Source organism: Salvelinus alpinus, chromosome 10 (genome assembly GCF_045679555.1).
Source record: "Salvelinus alpinus chromosome 10, SLU_Salpinus.1, whole genome shotgun sequence".
In the NCBI taxonomy this organism is placed as follows: domain Eukaryota; kingdom Metazoa; phylum Chordata; class Actinopteri; order Salmoniformes; family Salmonidae; genus Salvelinus; species Salvelinus alpinus.
Genome location: NC_092095.1, coordinates 28,440,218 through 28,460,498, shown reverse-complemented (window position 1 = coordinate 28,460,498; position 20,281 = coordinate 28,440,218). Strand labels below are relative to the sequence as shown.

The following is a 20,281-nucleotide window of genomic DNA, read 5'->3' as shown; positions in this document are numbered from 1 at the left end:
GTCTTCATTTCTAGCATGGATTGACAGAGCGATACGGAGACCTGTGAGACTCACAAAGTGCAGGAAGCAGCGGCCCACTTCGTGGTGAGCGTGGGGGTCTGGCTGCAGCAGCTCTTCTACCATGGACAGGAAGTTACGGTGCACAGACAGGATTTCCTCCAGGTTAGAGAACAGCACCTAGAGGGGGACAGAATACACTGTAACACCAGGGGACAGAACACTAACATCTGGAGGGGGTACACATACAAAAACATTGACAAAACATAACCAAGTAAACATGGAAACATTAGGATAAGAAACGCTAGACAAGCAAGGGCAAGGAGTGTGTCCCAATAGTTCAACACATACAGTATCCTTTGATCAGTATCCTGCCTTCATGATCAGCTATCTGCTCATGAACTTGGTAGACAAGAGAACAATATGGAGATATTTGGACCATAAAGACCCACTCTTTTCAGTCCACTAGTCGTGAGGGAAGACACTAGGGGGATAAAACAACGTTTTAAATATTTTGGGGCACGACAGATGAGAGAGCGAGCGAGCGAGAGCGAGACAGAGAGCGAGAGAGAAAGAGAGCGAGAGAGAAAGAGCGCATTTGTCTGGGGCTCGGAGGGAGACAGAAGTCACAGAACAACGGATGAGGTTTCTTTGAAATAGTCCCAGACTTGACTTCATCTTATAATTCTAGAGTTGAGAGAGGAAATTAGCATTTGTGAAAACACTGGAAAGGGAGACATTGTTAATGGAGAGACATTTTATATGCTCTGTCATATGGAACGCTGAACTTAGCCTTTATGTGGGATTGGGTTATTTTGTGCTTTCATGTCATTTATGTGGCAATGCTTAAGCACAAAATAATGGTCTGATTGTGGATGGGGAGGGGGGCCTATAGTGCCTGTGGTGGACTGCCCTAACTTAAGGGGGAAGAGGACTATGCACTCTGTGGGTGCAACAGTATACAACGCCCAAGAGACCGAAATAGAAAACCTGTAACTGACATGATTCTTACATCAAGAATGTATATGGAATCATATCTGTATCCTTTCTGTATCTTCTCCACTCTGGAGTGTTCCAGTACGGTAAGGTTCTATGGCGGATTGCAGCGGGACAGCTGCTAGTTAGCAACAACCAAGACATTCTAGAACCCTGACCTCCGTCTGACCTTGTTCCCCCGGTCCGCCAGACTCCTCCCCTGTCCCCCAGTGTTCTCACAGCGTGTTCCAAAACACAGGACACGGGAACACGTAGGCCGCTCCTCCGCCAATGCATGTTTAACTTCCAGAATAAGCAAAGCCCACAGAGTGGAGTCTGACCCTAAATAGCATCATATGCTCTATATAGTGCACTTAGAGTTGCAAAGGGAGGGTAAATGTTCTAAATTCATTACAGTACCAGAATGTTGGTATCTTTCAAAGACCTCATCTATCACAGGACATCAAGTGGCCCTATTGGGTATTTCATATTATCACAGGTGTCTGTGACATCCCTCTGTGTGTCCTAATCGTATCTAGAATATATGAAATAACTCAATTTAAAAAAAATATATCCTTTATATTTCTTTACACACGTATTTATTTGACTATGTAAATATGTTTTTGTTGACAATGTTTTGGCGTCAAACAGGTGGCAGTTGTGAACACAGTCAATAGTTGGAAGAGTTGCAGAGTTAATTGAAAATAATGCCATTGTTGATGAGATGCTGTTTTCATTAATTAGGCTATTTTCTCTTGAACCATATGTTCTATCTACTAGAAACTCATGGACAATACGGAGGCAGATATAATAAATTAATACTACATATTCATATTTTTTTTAATTATGTATTCAAGAATAAATTACCAAAATTACGATAGATTGCCATAGATTATCTGTTAATTAACAAAATTACTGAAGAATCCGGTAACTTTGGTATACTACCGGTAGCTTTGCAACCCTAAGTGCACTACTTTTGACCAGAGCCCTGCACCCATATAGGCTCTGGTCAAACGTAGTGCAAGGTAGGGAATAGGAAGCCATTTGGGACACACACAGACAGACAAGGACCCTCCCATCAGCGACGACGCATCCTTTATTGTCCCACTCCCTCACGCAGCCGGAATCATTTATACAAATAGATTACATTTACAGCTGCTTCCTGTATATGCCTAGGCCTTAGTAGCTTTTTTTCTTTCTTCATTCAGAAGAAACGTCTATTTTGGGTTGAAAGAGTCCCTCAAACAAGAGACGTTGAGTTTTATTTGGATTCCGGCTGTAATTTCCGGCCTTTTATTGGATAACGTTATGAAAACAAGGTTTATACTCAGCCACGCAGCTAAAAGGACTCATTCTTCTGACATTCCACTCACATTTTTACACAGATCTTGATTACACAGTCATTAAGTAACTACTAGATTAAGTAATTATGATGTAATTACCAGGCTAAACTAATAAAGACTCACCTTAACGGTTTCCTCTGTGACGTTCTTGTCGATCTTCGTGGCTGCATACTGGTTTAGGCGGTGGAGAAACACCTGTGTAGAAGAGAAAAATAAAATATTATTTTGAACTCCCTCCAAGATTAGATTACATTTGGCGCGTGATGGTTTCTTCTTAGAACTGCCAGTTTAACATCCCATGGTCGCGTCCCAAATGGCACCCTATTCCCTATATAGTGCACTACTTTTGACCAGGGCCCATGTGGGAATAGGGTGTCATTTGGGACACAGCCCAAGGTAGAGAACAGATTGGAGCGGAGGCCCCATCCCTTCTTGTACTGCTTACAGCTGCAACACTCTGCAGATTGCCAGTGCAAGTTACTAACTATCAGAATGGACACCTGATCCATGTGAAAGCTGATCTTCGCTCTGGAGTTAAAAAAACACCTGGGCTCACTTCATAAATGCAGCGCATGAACTTTCAAAGGAGGTCGCAATCATGATCGCTGGGGGAGGAGGTGGGGAGGAGGGGAGGAGGTGGGGAGGTGGGGAGGAGGTGGGGAGGAGGGGAGGAGGTGGGGGCGGCTATTCAGTGTGAATTGTGATGGATGAGAATGGTTAGGGTTCTGACTTTCTCCAGTTCTCTTAGGATCCTGGTTCCTAAACCATTTTCATGCAACGGGTACCAGGCAACTTTAAAGCTTTGGGCCTTTTTTAGGCCCACCAAATGAATTAGAACTATTTCTCAAGCCAGAACCAAGTCTTAAATCACAGCCAAGGAAGACTTTGGCATTTGGGAAACACTGCCTGCCTTGGGCTGTAGGCTACACTTCAAGTAGAAGGAGACAGACATATACGTACAACAACTCATAAGAAAATAAAAAAGACAGCCAGTAGGAAAAAACAGATTTCTGCCTTGTGTTAAGAGAGGATGTGTTCCAAATGACACCCTATTCCCCTATGGGCCCTGGTAAAAACTAGTGCACTATAAAGCGAATAGGGTGCCATTTGAGATGATTCCATAGTGTTGAAAACCCAACACATCAACGATATGGCACACTCAATTAGATTGATGATAATGCCCTCAAATCACGTCACGAATGCTGGGCGAGCGATGATGAAAGTAAATCCTAGCAAATCATATCTCAAAGAGAAATCTCTTAGTTCAAAAGAAAGGCATAGGCTTTTCATACTCTCAAAGCTTAACTCCACCCAACCCCATTGTGCGTTCATACATTAAGAATGACTCACGTTTCTCATTCCGCTAGCGTTCAAATTGTGCTGTCAAATATGAGTAAGTGAGCTCAGCAAGAGGCGAGAAACTTTCCCTGCCATTACATCAGCTGTACAGACATCCATTCCATGTTCCACCATGTAGCCTCTGCTTTAACAATATTCTGCCACATATTCCCTGAATGTAGACTCAAGACACTTTACTGGTAATCAGGACAATGTCATGATGTGTCAAGCCTTCCAAAGACACCTCCATGGGGTATACACAAGTTGCCTGGTTAAAATAACAGACCATGTGGGTCTGTGTGTCAGCCAGGCAAACGGACTAGAGGTTCCATAAACAAAGGAGTGATGATCCTGCTTGTGAGTGCAGTGAGTGAGGGGGGGGTCGAAGGGGAGAAAGTGAGGGGGTCAGCGTACAGCCTGCCCTCCGCAGTGACACGTTGACAAGACAGAGGAGGCTGTGTCGGAGAGGTGATCCTGCAGTCAGGAGACCCAGGCAGTGTCCCACATGACAACCTATTCCCTTTATAGTGCACTACTTTTGACCGGAGCCCTAGGGAATAGGGTGACCTGTTCACTGTGATTACTATTATTTGACCACGCTGGTCATCTATGAACATTTGAACATCTTGGCCATGTTCTGTTATAATCTCCACCCGGCACAGCTAGAAGAGGACTGGCCACCCCTCATAGCCTGGTTCCTCTCTAGGTTTCTTCCTAGGTTTTGGCCTTTCTAGTGAGTTTTTCCTAGCCACCGTGCTTCTACACCTGCATTGCTTGCTGTTTGGGGTTTTAGGCTGGGTTTCTGTACAGCACTTTGAGATATCAGCTGATGTAAGAACGGCTTTATAAATACATTTGATTTGATTTGCCATTTGGGACACAAGCGGAGGTCAAGCCCAGAGCCCATTCAGGGTTAGGTCTTGGAGGAAAGGTCAGGAGGAGACACAGACAACAGGACACGATCCCCCTTTAATCACCTCCTGACTCACACTACCCAGTACTATACCACACAAAAACTACAACATCCAAAGCAACAACACAGGGAATAGGGTTCCATTTGGGATACAACCATATTCTCACACTTAAAGACTGGCAGGTAAAGATACCATGTCCATGAGTCTAGCATGCGGTCTAACTGGACAAACAGTTACTGCTCATTAGGGTCCTGTAATGCCATCTGTCGTTTAGAGGACCACAGACAACCTAAAAAGACCACACACACCACACCGAATGTTGATCTGCCGTTTGTTCGGTGGGCTGCTGTACTATCCGCTGGTGGCCGTCTGTCTGACTGCAGACATTTCTGTGCGATTCTACATGTACAATTGGTTTGCACTCAGTTTGCAAATTACTGCCGGCACTCTGTTCTGAGGGGCGAAGTACTTACGGCCGGCAAATGCTATTGGTGTGCCTGAGCCGTAAGGGAACGTCCCAAATGGCACCCTATTCCCTATATAGTGCACTACTATCCTACCCTATGGGCCCTAGTCAAAAGAAGTGCACTATATAGGGAGGGAATAGGGTGTTCATTTTGGGGGCAATCTGACTGATAAGACATAACTCATGTAAACAACTTCTGTAGACAAACTTAACGACCATATAAAGCCAAAGCATTTCCTGTTAGAACTGCTCCAACGGAATGTTGATGACACTATCAACACAGACATGCTTTTATAGCTCCTAGTCTAGTGGGCAGATGTATGGAGTCTAGTTTGTACATAGTCCTGACAATGCACTGACGCACCACGGCAAATGTTATTCAATTCAACTGGTTTCAGTCGGCAGTAATTTGCAAACTGAGTGCAAACCAATTGTACATGTAGAATCGCACGGAAATGTCTGCAGTCAGACAGACGGCCACCAGCGGATAGTACAGCAGCCCGCCGGACAAACGGCAGATCAACATTCGGTGTGGTGTGTGTGGTCTTTTTAGGTTGTCTGTGGTCCTCTAAACGACAGATGGCATTACAGGACCCTAATGAGCAGTAACTGTTTGTCCAGTTAGACCGCATGCTAGACTCATGGACATGGTATCTTTACCTGCCAGTCTTTAAGTGTGAGAATATGGGGGGGGTTAAGTCTGAAGGGCGGTTTCCCCGACACAGAATCTCCATTTAAAATGTTTTTTAGTCCAGGATGACTAGACAGTGTGTTCCGGGAAACTGCCCCTGTGTGTTTTTAAGGGTCTTGGTGTCCCACCTACGAAGCAAACTATGGGAGGCACTAAGACTAGGAAACACTAATGAGAAAAGTCTTGCCACTCTTAAACAAACTAAGCGTTGAATTGCATTGATTTTAAAGGCCTAGACTTTTAAACACCTCAGCAATTAAAATGGCCGAGTCGACTACGAGACAGCATAGCACAACAGCTCTGCTCTCAGCTCTGCTCTCCACACGAGGAAAAAAGACGAAAACTGCGTCCCAAATAGCACCTTATACCCTACATAGTGCACTATTTCTGACCCGGGCTCTGGTCAAAAGTAGTGCATTATGTAGGGAATAGGGTGCCATTTGGGACGCAACCTGGATAATTGAATGTGTGCTGGTGGATGGAGATGGAAAGGACTAAATAGTCAGTCTCTTTGTGGAAGCGCTCCTCCACGCTAATTACCATTCTGTAGCTGTAGTCTGGTAGACTCACTGAGGAGAGGCTGACTAGCATTAGCATCTCATTAGCAAGTCTAATTTGTTTGTGTGTGTGTGTGTGTGTGTGTGTGTGTGTGTGTGTGTGTGTGTGTGTGTGTGTGTGTGTGTGTGTGTGTGTGTGTGTGTGTGTGTGTGTGTGTGTGTGTGTGTGTGTGTGTGTGTGTGTGTCTAATCTGTAGCTACACGCACGAACGTAGGAGTCGTCTACAGCCGATCGCATTAGTCTGACAGGGACGGGAGATGGAGAGATGTTTAGGTGAGAAAGCGGCATTCATGTACATCGAGACGAGGTTCCATGTCATCAAAGTACGACTTAAGAGACAGTCTCGGCTAATTATAAAGCCGAGATCTGTTTATTTGAGAGGAAAGGTAGAACCTTTTTACATCTAAGTGTAGATCTTTTCATTAAAGTATGACAGAGAGCGTAATCGTGAAACCTTGTTACTCAGTTTTTTTGAGAAGTCTGTAATTATAATTGATACTTTCACTTTATATTCTGTAGATGCTAATTAGGATTTATCCACTGCTTCTGGTGGCTTATGTAGAGAGAGAGAGAGAGATCTTCATGAAACACTGGCAGTACAGATGCTTATCAAACAGCCTATAACTATACAGAAGAAAACATCAAACTTGCTGAGTAGTAGACAATGCAGTTCTAAATCTGATCTATGCAAGTTAAACAATATCCGAGTGTATCGGGGGGAAAAAACTACTTCTCTGGTTTAAAACGGCCTACGTGGCATCGATTGTCCAAAACATGTATTCTACTGTCAAAATGTACAACAAATTGCAAATAGGATAATTTCGTAAAGTCAGTATCGTCCAAAACAGAGATTTGCAAGATGTTATGAATCTAGGGGACATAACAGTTTCTTGGGTTGGGTTTATTTCAATCCTGCCCACAGCTGGCAGCACACAACCCAATCGTAATGCCCAACACATGGGTGCGGAACTGATCGTGGTAAATTTGGTGTAACTTTGGATCTCTCTATGGGGCAAGTTAGGGACCATCAGTAAACTACACAACGTACATGGGACAATATTTGTACATTTCAATAGGTCCAAATTTCAATGACTTAAAAACCTCAAACCAACTATAAATTGTGGAAATTCAAATACAAATATTGAAGTATTTAATGAGAAAACTAAAAGGTGTGCAACATGAAAATATTGTTATTGAAAATAAAGTTCAACCAACATTGTCACATTCGCACATCGGCAGATTGATGCCAATAAGTTGGCTAGTTTGCTAGCTGGCCTAGGCTACTTCCAGACAAGACCTGGTTAGACTGTTTCAAGTTATCTAGAAGGGTGAGTGACTAACTGTACTGTTTTGGAAGAGTGAATGTACAAACACTGCCCATGAGCGAACACACACACACACACACACGACACCAACATCAAAACACGCCTCCAAAACCCAAATCTCCTTCTCAGTCGCATTACCTAATGAGGAGGATAGAAACCGTCAGTTCCTCTTTAACAGTGTTTTTTCCCTCACGAAGATAAAGAAGACTTGTGCTTGTCAACAAAATGGCTGCATCAGCTGCATCACTAAAGGGAACGGCCCACAGCTGCTACCTCACTCTCAAACCAAGGTGCATGAATTGAGGGGGGGGGAATCTGATGAAGGCTACAAGCAATCACGATGGCTTTTAACAATAATCCGGTTTAACAGTTTTCCACTGTCCTCCCAGAGTTGCTGAATTTCTTCTTCAATGTAAGCTGCATCACTAACTCACAATGGACTGGGGCTTGGGTTAACCACACCAAGGGACCATGGTTGAGCCAGCCTAGCATCACTAACTCACAATGGACTGGGGCTTGGGTTAACCACACCAAGGGACCATGGTTGAGCCAGCCTAGCATCACTAACTCACAATGGACTGGGGCTTGGGTTAACCACACCAAGGGACCATGGTTGAGCCAGCCTAGCATCACACCAGTCACAATGGACCGGGGCTTGGATTAACCACACCAAGGGACCATGGTTGAGCCAGCCTAGCATCACACCAGTCACAATGGACTGGGGCTTGGGTTAACCACACCAAGGGACCATGGTTGAGCCAGCCTAGCATCACACCAGTCACAAAGGACTCAGATCAGACGCATGCAGCCCAGTGATAGGGAACACATGTCCACATATCCTGCACTGTCTGTCTCGAACTCTCTATCCTCATATTCATTAGCCAATGGCCGCTCCACTCCCAGAAGGAGACACAGTGTTCTCCAGGAGCGGATGTCTTTGTGCAGGAAACCACTGTTTCTGGGAAAGGAACTGACCTGACCGCCGATCAAAAGCATACGTTATAACGGCTCCTCTACGGGACAGATGGCACCCTATTCCCTTTATAATCTACTACTTTGTGCACTGTGTAGGGAATAAGGTGCTATATGGGACTCAGCCCATGTCTATGATTATGTGACCGCAGTCAAGGGACTGTCAGACGGACAGACATTCTCAATAAATACTCAAATACCAGGATGTAAGGGGACTTCCAGAGATATTCTTTACAAGAGTCTGTCTCGAGGTTCCGTTTGAAGGATGCTCCTTTAGTTCAATAGACCACATCTGGTTTGGTTTTTGAGCAGAACCCGTTCCTTGGGGATGCACCCCAAATGGCGTCCTATTCAGTGCACTACTTTTGACCAGTGCCCAAAGACCTCTGGTCAGAAGTAGTGAACTATGTAGGGTATATGGTGTAATTTGGGACGTATAGGCCATGGGCTCCATAGATGAGCTACAATAAGGTAAAGGTGAACTAAGGAGACAAACAGGGAATATGCTGTACTTTCCATGGGCAACATTCTAGAAAAGTCAAACAGAGGTCCCGTAAAAAACTACAAAAGGACTATTATATTTGTATCAGTACCTAATAGAGATGCTGTAATGGTAGTACTTTCTGATAGAATACAGTATATTGTACTATCTGAACCACTAGGATATCCACAAAGACCAGAAAACACTGTTTCAATGTAATACATCAAACAGTTACTTTACTTTTGCACGCCCCCCTCCCCCCCAACAGTTTTAACCTACATTGCGCTAACAGATGTTGAGGGTAGCTTTGTACTTGACTCAAACTAATTTCTGCAACATGGGAGCTTTTACATGTCTTTTTTCTAAAACTATTTGCAGTATTATTGTGTTCTGGCCTTTCTATTTAGCTCTCCATCTCTGCGTGGGGGGGAGAGTATTCCCATCCCAAAACTGACCATGTGTGCCGTTACATGGTGAAAGGCTAGCTCTCTTTATCCTTCATTCACACACACACACACACACACACACACACACACACACACACACACACACACACACACACACACACACACACACACACACACACACACACACACACACACACACACACACACACACACACACACACACACACACACACACGCGCAAAAGACAGAGTACATTAACACACTCCATACATCTCCCTCTTATGTTCTTTGTATCCAATCAGGAAAAAAAACATTTATCTCCATCATGGTCCTGTTGTCCTATCGTTACACCACATTACTGGGAAGACGCGTTGGTGTCAGGAAGCAACCTAACTAACGGATTTCAAACCTGCGTCCCAAATGGCAACCTATTCCCTAAGCGGTGCACTACTTTTGACCAGGGCCGATATAGAATAGTGTCCCGTTAGGGACTCATTCCATGTGTTGTGCCAGAGTGGACCACAGTGTCCTTCTCTTCTCTGTTTCCCATAGAGACGCGGAGATAAAGATTTAACACAGGGAGTCAGCTCGCTAGTCTGTCGTCCATTCTAACCCCTAGCTCTGCTTAGTAGAGGAGAGAGGAGAAGTTGAGGGGCCAGAGTTGTGTAACAGCCCATTCACACAAAGCCCTGTTGGCATTTAGTTCAGGAACTAGGCAGGTCTCAGACGGCCTGGCGCTCTTACGGTAAAGCGTTCTGTCGCCATAGAAATCACAGAACTCTGGAGCCTGGCCATTCCTTTAGCTTCCCACCCTCCCCTCTCCTTTCTCTTTGTTGCATCCCAACTAATAAAGGAACGCGGGTCGACCAGGGTCAGTTTCATAGGTCTAGGCTAAACACCAATCTTGGTCCTAGGGAGTGACAGACAGGGTGTGAAGGGTTTTGGTTCAGCCCAGCACTAAAACAACTATTTGAAATAATCATTGAAACTGTATCAAAGCAATGCCTCTATCAGTTCTGTTCCAGGTTAGAGGACTTCCAGGTTTGTTACTGTTAAGATGTTAGTTCAGAACTGTCCATAGAGTGCTCTGTGACGGGGAAATTCTACGGCCCAGGTCACAGGTGAGGTATAGTATATCGCATTTGATGAGATGAATGGACACTTCATTCACAGACTCTACTGTCCTGGGGAACTGGCCCGTTTGTCCTGACAGAGACCATTCACCGAGCTGCTCTTTGTTGTCCTAACTGGGCCAGTGGAAACAGCACGCACTTCCCACTTCCAGAGACAGAGACACATTACTCAGTAATTACTCAGTCCATCTGCGACAGCTGAAACATGAACACGCATAAACCAGTCTCCTTTATCTGAGAAACAGCGGAGAAAGCTGTTGGGTATGGATAGTGTGCTGCGATAGAATGGGGGTGGTATTTAAAAAGCGTCTCAGAGTTGGAGTGCTGATCTAGGACCAGGTCCTCCACTGTCGATTCATTACAGTCTAAAACGCAAAACTGATCAGCATTCCTACTGAGACGGTTTATGAATACAAGCCCCAGACTATTACCATACACTGTGTATTGAAATGCTCCCTTATTAACAGACAGAGAGAAGACAAAAGGCTTCGAGGCCCAGTGGTTGAGATACAAACAACAGGCTGAGTTTGTTTGGTGCATTTCCCTACACACCAGACCTGGGTTCAAATAGTATTTGAAATAATTTAAAATACTCTGAGCTTGTCAGGCTTAACGGACCAATAGAATAGTTCCAATACCATAAACCCTGCCCATTTGGCACTTCGGGCAGGCTAGCGCAAACACTCAAAAGTATTTGAAAGATTTCAAATGCCATTTGAACCCAGGTCTGCGCCACACTGTCCAGTAGACGGAACCAGTGCACTGTGAAGACATGCCCCACAACATGTCCGACCAGTTCAACCATACAAATCTGTTATTCTGGAACATAGAGGCCGAAAGTGTGTGTGTGTCTCTGTCTGTCTACTGTTCTCTTAACAAAGGAGAGCACAGTAAAGGCATGAAATCTGTGTCTGGTGGAAGAGAGAGAGGCAACAGAGCGCACGCGCGCGCACACACACACACACACACACACACACGCACACACACACACACACACACACACACACACACACACACACACACACACACACACACACACACACACACACACACACACACACACACACACACACACACACACACACACACACACACACACACACACACACACACACACACACACACACACACACCACTCTGACACAGAGACAACAGAGCGCAGGTGCAACAGACAGCAGCTCAACTATCCTCACCTGCCTCTGTGTCCCAGTGCCGTGTATGTGTGTGTGTGTGTGTGTGTGTGTGTGTGCATACAAGCATCAGTGGAGGTTGCTGAGGGGAGGACGGCTCATAATAATGGCTGGAATGGAGCGAATGGAATGGCACCAAACACCTGGAAGCCATGTTTGATGTATTTGATACCATTCCACAAATTCCACTCCAGCCATTACCACTAGCCCGTCCTCCCCAATTAAAGTGCCACCAACCTCCTGTGGTGTGTATGCATGTTATTGTGTGTTTGTGTGTGTGCGCGTGCGTGCGTTTTTGGAAGTGGGAACCGAGGCCTTGGTTTGTCTGTCCTCATGACACGCCCACTCAAGGGCCTTGGGAGCTGTGTGTATATGTGTTTGGAGGAAGTGGTGCATTCACCATGGTTCCTGTTCAGGGGATCGGACTTTACTGCTGGGGCTATTTCGGTGTTCAATCTACTGTACCGAGGTTGCATGGGAATTTACACAGGCCCACACACGGACAAACACACACAAGGTACCGCCCCAGACACACACATTTCACCCTGATGCCTAACCCTAACCCACCACACCTGGGTGGATCTTCAGCAGTCAACCCTTTGTAACTCTATTATTCCTTCAATGAGCCATGAGTCTAACTTTACAGGGGCCGATAACACCACCAGGACCCATCCCCAGCTTCCCGCCAGTCATCCCAGACAGACACACACACACACACACAGACCGTGCTTCTCCATCCAGTGGGAATGTGTACAGGAAATTCAGACTATAAATAAAGCATGGAGGAATGTTAGTGCATCTGTCTGGGGAGCCACTAGGCTCATCTGCAAAGAGGGAGAGTGGCTCCAAATCTGCATCCCAAATCCCTAAATACTGCACTACTTCTGACCAGAGCCCCATAACAAGTAGTGCCCTATAGAGAGAATAGGGGGCCATTTGGGACCAGTTGTCCTCTGGTTTTTATTAATAACACAGAGCAGCAGGTCTTTTTATATGATCTTCTTTTATTAGGCTGAGAGAGAAAGAAAGGCTTGCCTGTCTCGGTGTACCTAATAACCCGTCATTAAAACAAATCACCCTGTCTGGGCGTGCTGTGCGGCTGTACCGCTGACAGACTGGTAAAGTTACAGTAAGACACCACAAGAATATTATAAACCTCAGACTAACTTTGGGAAAACGCTCTTTAACAGACACGTTTGACTCACATACTGTAGTAGCCTTGCTGTACAGCAATATGGACTAACTTAGGTTTGGTCTGCGGCAGCCTAAATTACACCATAGCCTACAGAACCAAATCAAAAAAAGAAATTTCAACACGTTAATGTGCATCTTTGTTTGCGTCTCAGGGGGTCAAAATTGTGCACTATATAGGGAAACGGGTGTCCTTTGGAAGGCACACTTCGATTTCTAATTAAGGGCTATTTAAGTAAATACCAATCTCTTTATCTCTTTTTCCCACGTGGCTTGAGGATACACCTTTTGGCTTGTCAGTGAGGTAATTCAGTAGCTCTTGGAAATGAGAGACTGGAATAATTTTTCCAATGGTAACTATGAAATAGATTACGTTTTTAGCACCAATTAAGATTTGACTCAAGAAAATACATAATTGATTCAAAGCTACAAACATTGATGATGAAACTAAGGCTAAGATTTATGGCATAGATTGACTACAGTCATCCAAGTAAAAAGAAGGCCCAACACAGTGCCTTCATAAAGTATTCACACACTGTAACGCTCGTCGTAAAGGATCGGAACAAAGCGCAGCGTGGTTTGAATACATATTTTAATTATTTAAACGAAGACGAAAAACACTTGACAAAATACAAAACAATAAACGATGTGAACAAACGAACGAAAACAGTACCATGTGGCGAACAAACACAGACACAGCAACAATCACCCACAAACAAACAGTGAGAACAGCCTACCTTAATATGGTTCCCAATCAGAGACAACGTAAAACACCTGCCTCTGATTGAGAACCATATCAGGCTAGTTAGACAACCCTAAACCAATGAAAACACATAACATGGAATATACCCACCCAGCTCACGTCCTGACCAACTAAACAAAGACTAAACAAAGGAAATAAGGTCAGGAACGTGACACACACCTCGACTTTTTACACATTTTGTTGTAATTTTTTGTCAACGATCTACACAAAATACTCTGTAATGTCAAAAATTCAAACATTTGCAAAAAGCTTCATGAGGTAGTCACCTGGAATGCATTTCAATTAACAGGTGTGCCTTGTTAAAAGTTAATTTGTCAAATTTATTTCCTTCTTAATGCGTTTGAGCCAATCAGTTGTGTTGTGACAATACAAAAGATAGTCCTATTTGGTAAAAGACCAAATTCATATTATGGCAAGAACAGCTCAATAAGCAAAGCGAAACGACAGTCCATCCTTACTTTAAGACATGAAGGTCAGTAATCCAGAAAATTTCAAGAACTTTGAAAGTTTCTTCAAATGCAGTCACAAAAACCATCAAGCGCTATGATGAAACTGGCTCTCATGAGGACCGCCACAGGAATGGAAGACCCAGAGTTACCTCTGCTGCAGAGGATAAGTTCATTAGTTACCATCCTTAGAAATTGCAGCCCAAATAAATGCTTCACAGAGTTCAAGTAACAGACACATCTCAACATCAACTGTTCAGAGGAGACTGCGTGAATCAGGCATTCATGGTTGAATTGCTGCAAAGAAACCACGGCTAAAGGACACCAATAAGAAGAAGAGATTTGTTTGGGCCAAGAAACACGAGCAATGGACATTAGACTGGTGGAAATTTGTCCTTTGGTCTGGAGTCCAAATTACTTTGTTTTTTTGGTTCCAACCGCCGTATCTTTGTGTGACGCGTGTGGATGAACGGATGATCTCCACATGTGTATTTCCCACCGTGAAGCATGGAGGAGGAGGTGTTATTGTGTGGAGGTACTGTGCTGGTGACACTGTCTGTGATTTATTTAGAATTCAAGGTACACTTAACCAGCATGGCTACCACAGCATTCTGCAGCGATACGCCATCCCATCTGGTTAGGACTTAGTGGGACTTTCATGTGTTTTTCAACAGGCCAATGAAACAACACACCTCCAGGCTGTGTAAGGGCTATTTGACCAAGAAGGAGAGTGATGGAGTGCTGCATCAGATGCCCTGGCCTCCACAATCCCCCGATCTGAACCAAATTGAGATGGTTTGGAATGGCTCGGACCGCAAAGTGAAGGAAAAGAAGGCAACAAGTGCTCAGCATATGTGGAAACTCCTTCAAGACTGTTGGAAAAGCATTCCAGGTGAAGCTGGTTGAGAGAATGCCAAGAGTGTGCAAACCTGACATCAAGGAAAAGGGTGGCTACTTTGAAGTATCTCAAATATAAAATATATTTTGATTTGTTTAGTTTTGATGTCTTCACTATTATTCTACAATGTAGAAAATACTAAAAATAAAGAAAAACCCTTGAATGAGTAGCTGTTCTAAAACTTTTGACCGGTAGTGTATAATATATATATAAAAAAATAGTATATCTTGATTAGATAAGTATTCAACCCCCTGAGTCAATACATGTTAGAATTACCTTTGGAAGCTATTACAGCTGTGAGTCTTTCTGGGTAAATCTCAAAAAGCTTCCACAGCTTGATTGTGCAACATTGTCAAATTGGTTGTTGATCATTGCTAGACAACCATTTTCAGGTCTTGCCTTAGATTTTAAAGCAGATTTAAGTCAAAACTGTAACTGTAACTGTTCTTAGTAAGCAACTCCATTGTAAACTCAGCAAAAAAAGAAATGTCCCTTTTTAAGGACCCTGTCTTTCAAAAAATAATTTCAAAAAATCCAAATAACTTCACAGATCTTCATTGTAAAGGGTTTCCCATGCTTGTTCAATGAGCCATAAATAATTAATGAACATGCACCTGCGGAATGGTCGTTAAGACACTAACAGCTTACAGACGGTAGGAAATTAAGGTCACAGTTATGAAAACTTAGGACACTGAAGAGGCCTTTCTACCGACTCTGAAAAACACCAAAAGAAAGATGCCCAGGGTCCCTGCACATCTGTGTGAACATGCCTTAGGCATGCTGCAAGGAGGCATGAGGACTGCAGATGTGGCCAGGGCAATAAATTGCAATGTCCGTACTGTAAGACAGTGCTACAGGGAGACAGGACGGACAGCTGATCGCCCTCGGAGTGGCAGACCACGTGTAACAACACCTGCACAGGATCGGTACATCCGAACATCACACCTGCGGGACAGGTACAGGATGGCAACAACAACTGCCTGAGTTACACCAGGAACGCACAATCCCTCCATCAGTGCTCAGACTGTCTGCAATAGGCTGAGAGAGGCTGGACTGAGGGCTTGTAGGCCTGTTGTAAGGCAGGTCCTCACCAGACATCACCGGAAAAAACGTCGCCTATGGGCACAAACCCACCATCGCTGGACCAGACAGGACTGGCAAAAAGTGCTCTTCACTGACGTGTCAGGTTTTTTTCTCCCCAAGGGTGATGGTCGGATTCACGTTTATCGTTGAAGGAATGAGCGTTACACCGAAGCCTGTACTCTGGAGTGGGATCGATTTGGAGGTGGAGGGTCCGTCATGGTCTGGGGCGGTGTGTCACAGCATCATCGGACTGAGCTTGTTGTCATTGCAGGCAATCTAAATGCTGTGCGTTACAGGGAAGACATCCTCCTCCCTCATGTGGTACCCTTCCTGCAGGCTCATCCTGACATGACCCTCCAGCATGACAATGCCACCAGCCAGACTGCTTGTTCTGTGAGTGATGGGACCTGTTGGATCGGAGGGTGAGGGCTAGGGCCATCCCCCCCAGAAATATCCGGGAACTTGCAGGTGCCTTGGTGGAAGAGCGGGGTAACATCTCACAGCAAGAACTTGCAAATCTGGTACAGTCCATGAGGAGGAGATGCACTGCAGTAGTTAATGCAGCTGGTGGCCACACTAGATACTGACTGTAACTTTTGACTTTGACCCCCCCCCCCCCCCTTTGTTCAGGGACACATTATTCCATTTCTGTCAGTCACATGTCTGTGGAACTTGTTCAGTTTATGTCTCAGTTGTCGAATCTTATGTTCATAAAAATATTAACACGTTAAGTTTGCTGAAAATAAACGCAGTTGACAGTGAGAGGACGTTTCTTTTTTTGCTGAGTTTAGATTTGGCCTTGTGTTTTAGGTTGTTGTTCTGCTGAAAGGTGAATTCATCTCCCAGTGTCTGGTGGAAAGCAGACTGAACCAGGTTTTCCTCTAGGATTTTGCCTGTGCTTAGCTCCAGTCCGTTTATTTTGTATCCTGAAAAACTCTCCAGTGCTTAACGATTACAAGCATACCTATGACATGATGCAGAAACAACTATGCTTGAACATATGGAGAGGGGTACTCAGTAATGTGTTGCATTGGATTTGCCCCAAACATAACACTTTGTATTCAGGCCAAAAAATGTATTGCTTTGCCACATTTTTTGCAGTACTACTTCAGTGTCTTGTAGCAAACAGGATGCATGTTTTGAAATATTTGTATTCTGTACAGGCTTCCTTCTTTTCACTCTGTCAATTAGGTTAGTATTGTGGAGTAACTACAATGTTGTTGATCCTTCCACTGTTTTCTCCTATCACAGCCATTCAATTCTGTAACTGTTTTAATTGGCCTCATGGTGAAATCCCTGAGTGGTTTCCTTCCTCTCCGGCAACTATTTAAAAACATTTATTTCACCTTTATTTAACCAGGTAGGCCAGTTGAGAACAAGTTCTCATTTACAACTGCGACCTGGCCAAGATAAAACAAAGCAGTGTGACACAAACAACAACACAGAGTTAAACATGGAATAAACAAACGTACAGTCAATAACACAATAGAAAAGTCTATATACACTGTGTGCAAATGGTGTAAGGAGGTAAGGCAATAAATAGGCCATAGTAGCGAAGTATTTACAATTTAGCAAGTCAACACTGGAGTGATAGATGTGCAGATGATGATGTGCAAGTAGAAATACTGGAAATACTGGTGTGCAAAAGAGCAAAAAAGTAAATTAAACAATATGGGGATGAGGTAGGTAGTTGGATGGGCTATTTACAGATGGGCTGTGTACAGCTGCAGCGATTGGTAAGCTGCACAGATAGTTGATGCTTGAAGTTAGTGAGGGAGATATAAGTCTCCAACTTCAGCGATTTTTGCAATTCGTTCCAGTCATTGGCAGCAGAGAACTGGAAGGAAAGGCGGCCAAACGAGGTGTTGGCTTTGGGGTGGACCAGTGAGATATACCTGCTGGAGCGCGTGCTCCGGGTGGGTGTTGTTATGGTGACCAGTGAGCTGCGATAAGGCGTAGCTTTACTTAGCAGACTTATAGATGACCTGGAGCCAGTGGGTTTGGCGACGAATATGTAGCGATGGCCAGCCGACGAGAGCATACAGGTCGCAGTGGTCGGTGGTATATGGGGCTTTGGTGACAAAACGGATGGCACTGTGATTGGATGCATCCAGTTTGCTGAGTAGAGTGTTGGAAGCTATTTTGTAAATGACATCGCCGAAGTCGAGGATCGGTAGGATAGTCAGTTTTACGAGGGTATGTTTGGCAGCGTGAGTGAAGGAGACTTTGTTGCGAAACAGGAAGCAGATTCTAGATTTAATTTTGGATTGGAGATGTTTAATATGAGTCTGGAAGGAGAGTTTACAGTCTAGCCAGACACCTAGGTATTTATAGTTGTCCACATATTCTAAGTCAGAACCGTCCAGAGTAGTGATGCTAGTCGGGCGGGCGGTGCGGGCAGCGATCGGTTGAAGAGCATGCAATTAGTTTTACTAGCGTTTAAGAGCAGTTGGAGGCCACGGAAGGAGTGTTGTATGGCATTGAAGCTCGTTTGGAGGTTTTTTAACACAGTGTCCAAAGAAGGGCCAGATGTATACAGAATGGTGTCATCTGCGTAGAGGTGGATCAAGGAATCACCCGCAGCAAGAGCGACATCGTTGATATATACAGGGAAAAGAGTCGGCCTGAGAATTGAACCGTGTGGTACCCCCATAGAGACTGTCAGAGGTCCGGACAACAGGCTGAGTTAGAAGGAGTTAGGAAGGACTGCAGTATATTTGTAGTGACTGGATGTATTGATACACCATCCAAAGTGTAATTAATAACTTCACCATGCAAGGGATATTCAAAGTCTGCTTTTATTTTTTTGACCCATCTACCAATAGATGCCCTTCTTCGCGAGGCATTGGAAAACCTCCCTGGTCTTTGTGGTTGAATCTGTGTTTGAAATTCACTGCTCGACTGAGGGACCTTACAGATAATTGTATGTGTGGGTTACAGAGATGAGGTAGTCATTCAAAAATCATGTTAAACACTATTATTGCACACAGAGCGAGTCCATGTAACTTATTGTGTGACTTAAGCACATTTTTACTCCTGAACTTATTTAGGCTTGCCATAACAAAGGGGTTGAATACTTATTGACGTTTCAGCTTTTCCTTTTTTATTACATTTGTACAATTTCAAAAAACATAATTCCACTTTGACATTATAGGGTATTGTGTTTACGCCAGTGACCAAAAAAATCTAAAATGTAATCAATGTTAAATTCATGCTGTAACACAACAAATTGTGGAAACAGTAAAGGGGTGTGAATACTTTCTGAAGTTACTGTACACACGCCACACATACTCCACTGGTCCGTGCAATGACTAAGCAGAACTGTCAGTCTCCTCTGCAATCTCAGGGCTCAGGGCTCTCTAAACCCTTCAGTGGGGACAACAGGGGACAGGGACAACATGTTGCCATCCCACCCAGCAGGAGTAGAGGAGAGCTGGGACACAAGCCTTCCTCTAGTCTCTGGCTCTCTGGGACAGAACTAGACAGAGTTGGACTGAGTCAAATGGGGAAAATAATAACATCTCTGTCTTTTCTCTCCCTAGGCCCCACAGACAGACTGACTGCCAGCGGGAAGAAAGAAAGAGAAAGAGAGAGAGAGAGAGAGAGAGAGAAAGAGAGAAAGAGAGAGAGAGAGAGAGAGAGAGAGAGAGAGAGAGAGAGAGAGAGAGAGAGAGAGAGAGAGAGAGAGAGAGAGAGAGAGAGAGAGAGAGAGAGAGAGAGAGAGAGAGAGACTGCCAACCAGAAGCTACTGGGGAGTTCCCTCCACCCCCCCACCCTCTTCCCCCTGTTCCCTCTCTTTCCATGGGGTCTGGGCTTCATGCCATTTTTGTATCTGTGAATGAACAGAGGGAGCAGTGGCCCTTCTCTAGCCCATTAAGAGGCAGTGCCACCATGCCAGCCACAAAACAAATGGACCCCTGCCTTTTAGCATTACCATGCCTACAAGTGACTCAAATGGCCAGAGCAGGAATGGCACCATTACTGGCATGACCGGAACATCAACTGACACTAGTTAAGAGTGTGGGTTTTCTCTCCATATTTTTCTATATCTTTTTTTTGTTGTTGCTGAGTTTCCCTTTAACTTTACTGGCCCTAACAAATACACACACA

General features: G+C 44.4%; 1 protein-coding gene across 1 annotated transcript in view; it reads right to left on the bottom strand.

The window, feature by feature from the left end:
- The window catches only part of prex2 (phosphatidylinositol-3,4,5-trisphosphate-dependent Rac exchange factor 2), a 246,130-nt gene that overhangs the window by 207,643 nt on the left and 18,206 nt on the right, over positions 1–20,281 (bottom strand). The window contains exons 2-3 of the mRNA XM_071328774.1: positions 2,439–2,510; positions 55–177 (exon numbers count right to left, since the gene is read on the bottom strand). Of these exons, the coding sequence (XP_071184875.1) occupies positions 55–177; positions 2,439–2,510 (195 nt within the window). The remainder of the gene's footprint in view (positions 1–54; positions 178–2,438; positions 2,511–20,281) is intronic.